Below are 9460 nucleotides of genomic sequence, written 5' to 3' on the forward strand. Positions count from 1 at the left end.
GACTTTCTTCTTTCTCTCACCCCTATTCTGTCCACCTCTCTAATGCAAAAGAGTTAACCAGTAATCTCAATCATTCATCCCTTTCTCTGGTAAACTCTGGAACTCCCTGCCTGCTTCTGTAGTTCCACCTTCCTATGACTTGAATTCCTTCAAGAGGGAAGTTCCAATTTTTGACTACCGATTTGGACCCTTTTCTGGAACTGGCATCTCAGTGGGCTTTTCTTTTTTTTTTTTTGACGAGGGGTGGGATTTTTATTGCCCTTGGCTAGTGTCCCTCCTACATAAAAAAAACATGCATCTCATTTGTACTGTCTACAACTTGACTATGTACGATTACATCAAAAAGAGTACAGAAAATATCAGTAATAAGAAAACAGCAGGACAGCAGGAGTGTTTCCCTAGAGGAAGATCGCTAAAGAGACCGTGGCCCTCTCTTTCGAAAATTTGTCTCTTCATTACATGGTTCCGCTGACTAAAACACTGTTCGTCATACAAGTAAAATTCCAGTGACCTTAACGTAACCACGCTTCTCTAAACTCTTGTAGATACGTATACCCATGTACTTCGCTTTGTTAAGTACTAAAAATTTGTTAATAAGGCTGATAAACTGCTGTTTAACTAAATGTTTTTTTTTTCTTTGAGTGGATGTACAGCACCTGTGAATACCTATCTGTATACAAGCAGACGCTTTCTGAGTTTATCAATAAACCTACTGGTTAACATTGGACCCTTCCACCTCAATTAGATATTCTGCCGATGTGTCCTCGTAAGTTAGTAAGCTGGGTCAGCCAAGGTAACTTCTTACTGTTACATGTTCTAAGCAATAAAGCTCGGAGCACCACAATCTTCCGGACCTAAATTTTAGTAGGGCCTGTGTACTAACGCCCCTACAACAAAGGACGTGTGATTTCTCCCCTCGATACCAGGGTCACAGGAAAATGTGCGCTGCGTCATCAATAGTATCACTGGGTGTGGCTAAGAGCGCGGTGATATGTACTTGTATATAAAGGTGGAGGTGGTGAGTCTGGCAGCAGACACCATCAGTCCAGCAGCTACAGCAATCATGAAGATCTGGGTAAGTGATGACATCCTCACTTTCTACCCGACCTGAAAAACTCGTGTTGGTACCAATGGCATAATGGTTAGAACACTGGATGAGTTTCATTCCGTGACAGGACGAGTTTGACAAGTAGTCTTCCCATACCCGTGTCTCTGTTAGCAACCTTTCTTTTGGGTACTGGGCATATAAAATCCGGTGTTGTGCCGTGCATCTAGAAAGATTACTTTTCCTACATGTATGTCACCGCAGCCTTGTGTGTTGCGATACATACTGGCTGCATTGCCTAAATAGAGAGAACATCCATCTAAAGAGAGAATTTATTACATGCTTGTTAGCAACAGTGTTTTTCCGTGTGAATGCGTTAACTCCACTCTTTATTTATACTTTTCCAAAAATGGTGTGTGTGTGTGTGTGTGTGTGTGTGTGTGTGTGTGTGTGTGTGTGTGTGTGTGTGTGTGTGTATATATATATATATAGAGAGAGAGAGAGAGAGAGAGAGAGAGAGAGAGAGAGCGAGAGAGAGAATCTTTCAAACTCTAAGGTTTCCATGTTTACCGTATCATTTTGACTTGTCGTCCCTAGGTCGTCGTCCTGTTGGCCGCCGTCGCAGCGGCAGAACCTGAGCCTGAGGCGGAAGCCGAACCTGGTTACGGTTACGGCACTCACGGCCACACCACCCACAGCGTTAGTTACGGCCACCCCACCTACAGCTACAGCCACGGCTACCCCTCCGTCAGCTACGGCCATGCCGGCTATGGCTACGGCCACGGCTATGGATCCTACGGCCATGTGCACCATCTCTACAAGCGCGAGGCTGAAGCTGAGCCCGGCTATGGCCTTGGCCACAGATCCAGCTACAGCGTTAGTTACGGCCACCCCACCTACGGCGTCAGCTACCCCTCATACGGCTATGGTCACAGCTATGGATACGGCTTCCCATCCTACAGCCACAGTTCATATGGGTATCGTCACGGCATCCACAAACGCGAGGCTGACCCTGGATACATTAACAACTACCGTTACAGCTACGGCCTGCCCAGCTATGGCTACCGCACCTACGGCTACAGAACTTACGGCCATCCCAGCTACGGCTACTACCATTAAGACGACGAACCATTAAGTCAATGCCAACTGCTGGTGTTCTGCAGCACTCTTTTCTTTCTATACTTTGGTATTATCTTTTCTTGGTGAGTCTTGCACGGATCTCGGCAGCAAACTGTAACTCCAGTGGCCGTGCCTGGCTCCCCTTACATTGTACTATTGGAAATTTCATATTCATTCTTATTTTTCTATAAATAAACTGCAATTCATCAGAAGTAATTTCATTTCTTCGTATGATTCGTGAATGTGAAAACAATGAAAAGTAATTATATTGTGCGGTATGTTCTTTATGTTTAGCTTACCACTGTTGTGCAAACTTTCATCTGCATGGGACTAAGTGAACATAAGGATTTTGTTGTGAGTTTTATTGTTGAAATTTTGACACAAGTGACGAAGCACTATATTAACATTAACAACATCATTAACAACATCATTAACAAGGGGCAGTGTTAGGTTATACTATACTTAATGGCATAAATGTTTAAGGTGCGTCCACACTATAGTATGCGTCATGCCGGCAGTGAGAGTTTTCTCATTTATGGAGCAAGTGAGGTGGCATGCCGTGTGTCATACGGATCCCAGAGCGTTTCTGAATACAGGACTACAAGAATTCACAGGCATTCTGATGTAGTTCTTAAAATCATCGCGGTGTTCTCTATCAAGTTCAAAGAAAATTTGTGTAAAACTTCCCCTTACACCCCTCCTGGAAATCTATTTCTTGCACCAAACATTCACAGCTCTTCGACCAAAGCTCCGTGCCTTTTTTTTATGCAAGAGTCACTGGCCAAGGGCAACAAAATTATGAGAAAAAAAAAAGGGCCCACCTGATTGCCAGTTCTCAAAAGACTCACAAATACAAAAGTCAGATGACAGAGGATAAGTGTCATGAAATCTCCCTCTTGTAAGAGTTCAAGTCATAAGAAGGAGGAAATAAAGAAGCAGGCAGGGAGTTCCAGAGTTTACAAACCCTGAATCATCCAAGGCAGACTTCATAGCAAAGCTTTGAGCAAACACTTCAGCTTTTAGAAATAGATATAATAGCAGTGATGCCATCAGGTTGAAATATGCTCATCATACAGAGACAGGCCTCAGACACAGAAACAGTAGTCATTCCAATGAAAATCAAAATAATACCTCTTCAGGTCCCCCAATTAGTAAAGGCAAAACGCTAGTGGCACATCCTCTTTTGGGGATCTTCAGGAGAAATTGGAGAGATAGGACAAGATACAGGTATGAGGTGATCGGAGGAGCCCAATGGAGAAAATAGAGTGACATCATAAGCAAAAGTAGAGATTAAGAAAAGGTCAAGAATGTTGGGCGTATCTCCACGACGATCGGGAATACAAGTGAGGTGTGCAATGCACCAGTTGCTCTAGGTCGTTGAGCATAGAAAAGTTAATTAAAGGCTAGTTCACCAGGATGGTCAGTGAGGGAGAATAAATTTCTAAGCCGTAATGTATTAAGTACATAAAAGCAACCGTCAGATTTTTTTCTTTTTTTCAGCTTAAAATAATATTTGTAGAGGTATTATTTATGATATTATTTATGATGTCTAAATCGCTGTTGGCTGTGAACCATAGGAATTTAAAGAGTTCACTCCAATGAGCTGAACTTTCATGCAACTAAGAAAAGGCACAGAGCTGTGGTGGAGGAACTGCGCCTTTACAACACTGGACCTCTAAACCAGCATTCCGTTAGGTATTGTATAACATAACATTGTCCATTGTTGATGCTATGAAGTCAAATATGGTAAACTGTAAGCGCTGGTATAATGTGCTTCATCAATCATGTCAGAATTTCGACAATAAAGCCCACAACAAAAACATAATAGACTGTGACACTCTTATGTTCCTCATCTTCACTTACTTCCATGTGGATAAAAGTTTGCATAACAGTGGCAAGCTAAACGTAAAGGACACATCACACAATATCATTACTTTTCATTATTTTTTTTTAACATTCACGAAGCATTCGAAGAAATTAAATTACTTCTGATAACTTGCAATTTATTTGTAGAAAAATAAGAATGAATATGAGATACTCATTTTTACAACATAAGGGGAGCCAGGCACGGCCACGCAGCTAAGGTTTGTTGCCGAGATCCGTGCAAGGCTCACCAAAAAAAAAGATAACACCGAAGTACAGAAAAAAAAAAAAAAGTTCTGCAGAACACCAGCAGTTTGCAACTGTCGTGTTGGTCCAGTTCTTCGTCTTAATGGTAGTAACCGTGGGTGGAATGACCGTATGTTCTGTGGCCGTAGGTGCGGTAGCCGTAGCTGGGCAGGCCGTAGCTGTAACGGTAGTTGTTAATGTATCCAGGCTCAGGGTCAGCCTCGCGTTTGTGAATACCATGACGATACCCATATGAAGCGTGGCCGTAGGACGGGAAGCCGTATCCATAGCTGTGACCATAGCCGTATGAGGGGTAGCTGACGCTGTAGGTGGGGTGGCCGTAACTAACGCTGTAGCTGGTTCTGTGGCCGGTGCCATATCCGGGCTCAGCTTCAGCCTCACGCTTGTAGAGGCGGTGCAGGTGGCCGTATGAACCATAGCCGTGGCCGCAGCTATAGCCGGCATGGCCGTAGCTGACGGAGGGGTAGCCGTGCATGTATCCGTAGGTGGGGTGGCCGTAGCTAACGCTGTGGGTGGTGTGGCAGTGAGTGCCGTAACCGTAACCAGGTTCTGCTAACAGAGTTTGGAGTAAACAACTTATATCGTGCTTGCAGCTCAGTTACATGACATGATATGTTAGGGTGTATGTTACATTTTTCCCTCAAAAAGTAATCTTTATGTTGATGTTGAAAGTCCCTACATTTCATATAATTCACATGCAGTAATACACTTAATATACGTGACCACTCATAGGCATAGCGACATATATCTTTGCCCAATCAGGGTATCAGGGCGGGTTTTGGGTTTTGATCGCCATGAAAGATTTAGAGGTGTAGTATTGCCTTAAATCCAGCTTCCATACCTAGGGAGGATACCGCTCCGTTAACAATCAATGAGTGTGTGTGTGTGTGTGTGTGTGTGTGTGGTAAAAACCATCTAGCAATACAAACAAGAGAACTATATATTTTTAATGACTCGTTTATTCATCGATAAAGAAAAATGAAAGTTAAGTAATTTACTTTCAGTTGTACATTGAAATGGGAGGCAGGCACGGCCACGTAGCTAAGGTTTGCTGCCGAGATCCGTGCAAGGCTCACCAAAAAAAGATAATACCAAAATACAGAAAGAAAAGAGTGCTGCAGAACACCAGCAGTTGGCAACTGTCGTGTTGGTCCAGTTCATCGTCTTAATGGTAGTAACCGTAGGTGGGATGGCCATAGGTTCTGTAGCCGTAGGAACGGTAGCCGTAGCTGGGCAGGCCGTAGCTGTAACGGTAATTGTTAATGTAACCAGGCTCAGGGTCAGCCTCGCGTTTGTGGATGCCATGATGATACCCATATGAAGTGTGGCCATAAGACGGGAAGCCGTATCCATAGCTGTGACCATAGCCGTATGAGGGGTAGCTGACGCCGTAGGTGGGGTGGCCGTAACTAACGCTGTAGCTGGATCTGTGGCCGAGGCCATAGCCGGGCTCAGCTTCAGCCTCACGCTTGTAGAGGTGGTGCACGTGGCCGTAGGAACCATAGCCGTGGCCGTAGCCATAGCCACCATGGCCGTAGCTGACGGAGGGGTAGCCGTGGCTGTAGCTGTAGGTGGGGTGGCCGTAACTAACGCTGTGGGTGGTGTGGCCGTGAGTGCTGTAACCGTAACCAGGTTCAGCTTCCGCCTCTGGCTCAGGTTCTGCCGCCACGACGGCGGCCAACAGGACGACGACCTAAGGGCGACAAGAGGAAACCAGATAATCAGAGCTGAATAATTGACCCGTAGTTTAAGTGACTTAGAAAAATTCATATATTACTTTCTCTTGCTTTACTGAAAAATAAAGGAAGGATGACACCAACTATATTCATCTAGCATCTCTTTCTCTCTCTCTGTCTCTGCCTCTGTTTATCTATATATATATATAGAGAGAGAGAGAGAGAGAGAGAGAGAGAGAGAGAGAGAGAGAGAGAGAGAGAGAGAGAGAGAGAGAGAGAGAGAGAGAGAGAGAGAGAGAGAGAGACGCGCACACACACACACACACGTGCATATAGTAAATGCATCTGCATGACTATGTACTAGGTATGCCCTGTACCAGTGTGGCGGGGTATCAGCACCCCCTCGAAGCATTACGCTAGGTCTTATATTGGCTATAATTGCGACCGACTCAGACACTCATTGTTGGTCCAGTCACTTTGCACAAATTCACTCCAGTCCCGTAACTACGCAGTCCTCCAACCCATGTTTCTCACTCGATCCCCAGAGTCACTCACATCTACGTAGATGGTTGGCAGAGTTGGGCAAGGCGGAGATGCACACTTACCCAAACCTTCATGACTTGTCGTGGCACTGGACTGCTGGTGTCTGCTGTTGAATTTGCCGTACTCTCCTATATATTGTCGCCGTCTTCTGGCCTGACCACACCCACTTGTGTCACCTTGTTAATGGAAACGCAACGCACACTTTCTAGTGACCTTGGCAACTGCGATCCTTAACGATGTCGTAACAGGGAAGTAAGTATCATGTAGGTTTAAAAGTAAGGTTTATGAATCAAGATCCTCAAACAAACGGTCGAGTATTAGTATAGGAGTTTTCTAGGGAAGGTCTGCCTATGTTGTCTTCGTAGAATGAAATGTTTCTTTTGCAGCCATGGCTTCTAAGACAGACTGTCGGTGGCAGGTATTGGACAGTTTCTTAGTAAACCTCTGAAAAGCTGTCCGTACCAGTACCTAGACTCTAAGATTTGGACAGTTGCATACCACTACGAGTCTCGTGTCGTGCTAATTGGCTGCCATAACAATGTTTAAAATGACCTAGTAGTTTTATTGCTAAAGCTATTAAGCGTATTATGCATAGAAAAAGATAAAATAAATCTGAAAAAAAAAAAAACACATAGATGATACAATTATAATGTAAAGGTGGCGAGTGCATTACGAATTTAAGAACATAAGAATTTGAGAAAATATGAGGAGCTGCAGGAAGCCGTCAGCCCTACACTCATAGGAATCTAATTTACATACTTCGACACGCTTACTCACGATGTTCTGGTATACCTGGTACATCCATACATACATGCAGTGTTCGCACCCCGATAGACAGAAGATGGATTGACAAGCAGTACAATTAGCTTAGACATGAGAGATAAGAGAAGTGTTCGTCACCATCCATTTTAACCTCATTTTCTCTGTTTTATTCCCTAGTGGTGCATGACAACAAAGTGTTTAATTTCTTCTTCATTTATGTATCTTTGAAAAGACCAAGTTCTTGAATTTTCCTCCAAGTAGTCTGAGTTAGATGATAGGCGCAGCCCTGCGTTCTGACGTGGTGACCGAGGACTACTTGAATACCATTCATGGCAGATGTCTCCTAGTCCGTGACAAAAACAAATGGATCAGGAGTGAATCCTAATTCCTCACATTTGTCTATTGTTGCTTTGATGAGTGCTTCATAACTTCGCTGTTGTTTGTTTAATAACAAGCCATAAACAGTTGAAACTGCCGTATTACTCAATGACACACGAATAACATACAGCTGCATGAATACACTGGAGGCTAAGGAAACATTTCCATCCTTGCACCACTTATCAGACGAGGCTAAGTGTTGCAGAACATTATCAGATGCAAAAACAAGTATTCTGTTTGAAGACTGAGGCCCACTGTCATGTATTAGGAAGGGCTGTGGGTGCTCACCGCCTGTTGTTGACCATCCATCTGGAACGTGAAATTCTCTCAGCGATACCGGGGCCTTTGGAAGTGAACCCTGCTTCTGACGTCGGATATTTCTTTTCAATGATTCTTGATTTCCTAGATATACTCTCACAGGCTCAGGAGTTTCTTGAATGGCTGTGGCAAGTATACAAGCAGTGCTCTCTCTTGATGTTTTTGCTTTTTTCATGAATACTGCATCGCAATTTCTCTGCTTCAACACTAGAAAGATCACCGTCATGACTATGGACCACAGTTACTCTCACATCACCCAAAGTCAGGCTTGTCATTGCACCCTTGCATGATCTGCTTTTCCTCTCCGTACGCTCCCATCGAATGCGTGTCTTTTTCGTATCTCTCTTAGTGTACATGTGGCCTTCATAGCAAATCTTGTCCTCTCCTCTACTTGTTTTCACTACTTACACGTCGTGCGAGAGCTGTGGCAGGAACTAACCTGAGATTCAGTGTCAGGGTGACGATAACGAGACATGAAACATTGTTTGAACTGAAACAAGACACTTTAAACTGTTTTTTTTTTAATACTGAATGGGATGCTAGCCAAATGCAAAAGTAACTCCATATAATAAGTGCTGCAGTGTGTATATCAAATAGGAGGGAGGGAAATATGGAGGGAGGGGATGTTTGCAGGGGAAAATGTCCAGGTTTATCAGAATCAATGCTAAGGTGAATGACTAAAAGGGTACAGGGAATGAGGAATTTACATTCCTCAGAGAGATATAGGTTAAGAAGGGACCTGATATATGTCTAAGTGGTACAGGGCATATGTCACCCTTGCTTATAGCAAGGATGACGTACGTAAATTTCTCAGGATCAGTCATCAGGATAGAACAAGATATAATGGATTTAAATTTGATAAATTTAGGTTCAAAAGAAAGGAAGGAACTGATTCTCAAAGACAAAAAATTTACCACACTGGGTCATAAGAACATAAGGGAAGCTGCAAGAAACCATCAGGTCTACACGTGGCAGTCCCTGTATGAAACATTCTACTAATGGAATGAACTCAGTAATCATGTTGTTTGTGCTGAGTCATTATGGAGCATTAAAAGAAGATTAGTCAAATTTATGGATAGGGATGATAAGTGGAATTAGTAGAATGTTTCATACAGGGACTGCCACGTGTAGACCTGATGGTTTCTTGCAGCTTCCCTTATGTTCTTATGACCAAGTGTGGTAAATTTTTGTGTGTCATTATATATAGCAACATTTTACTCAAAGAAGTACTTTTGCTTTATCTTAAACCCTTCTAGTTCATTTGAATATAGAGTGACATGGTCGTGTTTAGCTGCTCCTCCTTGTGCTACTTTGGCTGCAAAATTTTGAAATTTTTGTACTCGATGGGTCTGTTGTATTACTTGCGTCTCAGATTTTCATACCATAATTTGTAGTGGTAAAATTTAATGTCAGAATCAGTGTAATTCTGCTTTATTTTATTTAAACTGCCTTTAATTCTATTTGTACACACACACACACACACACACAC

At 43.2% G+C, this 9460-nt stretch overlaps 3 protein-coding genes across 4 annotated transcripts; 1 reads left to right on the forward strand and 2 right to left on the reverse strand.

Annotated features, from left to right (window-relative positions):
- The first annotated feature begins 981 nt into the window (after nt 1-981).
- On the forward strand, nt 982-2376 carry LOC135103452 (shematrin-like protein 1). Its single transcript, XM_064009794.1, has 2 exons — nt 982-1075; nt 1643-2376. The coding sequence occupies exons 1-2, from the start codon at nt 992-994 to the stop codon at nt 2162-2164; spliced, it is 606 nt and encodes a 201-aa protein (XP_063865864.1). The 5' UTR covers nt 982-991; the 3' UTR covers nt 2165-2376.
- Nucleotides 2377-4373: 1997 nt separating this feature from the next.
- Nucleotides 4374-5455, reverse strand: LOC135105137 (prisilkin-39-like). The gene is made up of 2 exons (XM_064013218.1): nt 5395-5455; nt 4374-4846 (listed from the first exon to the last, which is right to left on the reverse strand). Exons 1-2 carry the CDS (start codon nt 5453-5455, stop codon nt 4374-4376), a joined length of 534 nt encoding a protein of 177 aa, XP_063869288.1.
- Nucleotides 5236-7977, reverse strand: LOC135104756 (shematrin-like protein 1). Of its 2 annotated transcripts, none has more exons than XM_064012337.1 (2): nt 7942-7977; nt 5236-5987 (listed from the first exon to the last, which is right to left on the reverse strand). In XM_064012337.1, the coding sequence occupies exons 1-2, from the start codon at nt 7960-7962 to the stop codon at nt 5460-5462; spliced, it is 549 nt and encodes a 182-aa protein (XP_063868407.1). In that variant the 5' UTR covers nt 7963-7977; the 3' UTR covers nt 5236-5459. The 2 variants fall into 2 exon arrangements, with proteins under 2 accessions (XP_063868407.1, XP_063868415.1); XM_064012345.1 differs by lacking the exon at nt 7942-7977 and adding an exon at nt 6576-6704.
- Between the last annotated feature and the right edge of the window lie 1483 nt (nt 7978-9460).

Source organism: Scylla paramamosain, chromosome 1 (genome assembly GCF_035594125.1).
Source record: "Scylla paramamosain isolate STU-SP2022 chromosome 1, ASM3559412v1, whole genome shotgun sequence".
Lineage (NCBI taxonomy): Eukaryota > Metazoa > Arthropoda > Malacostraca > Decapoda > Portunidae > Scylla > Scylla paramamosain.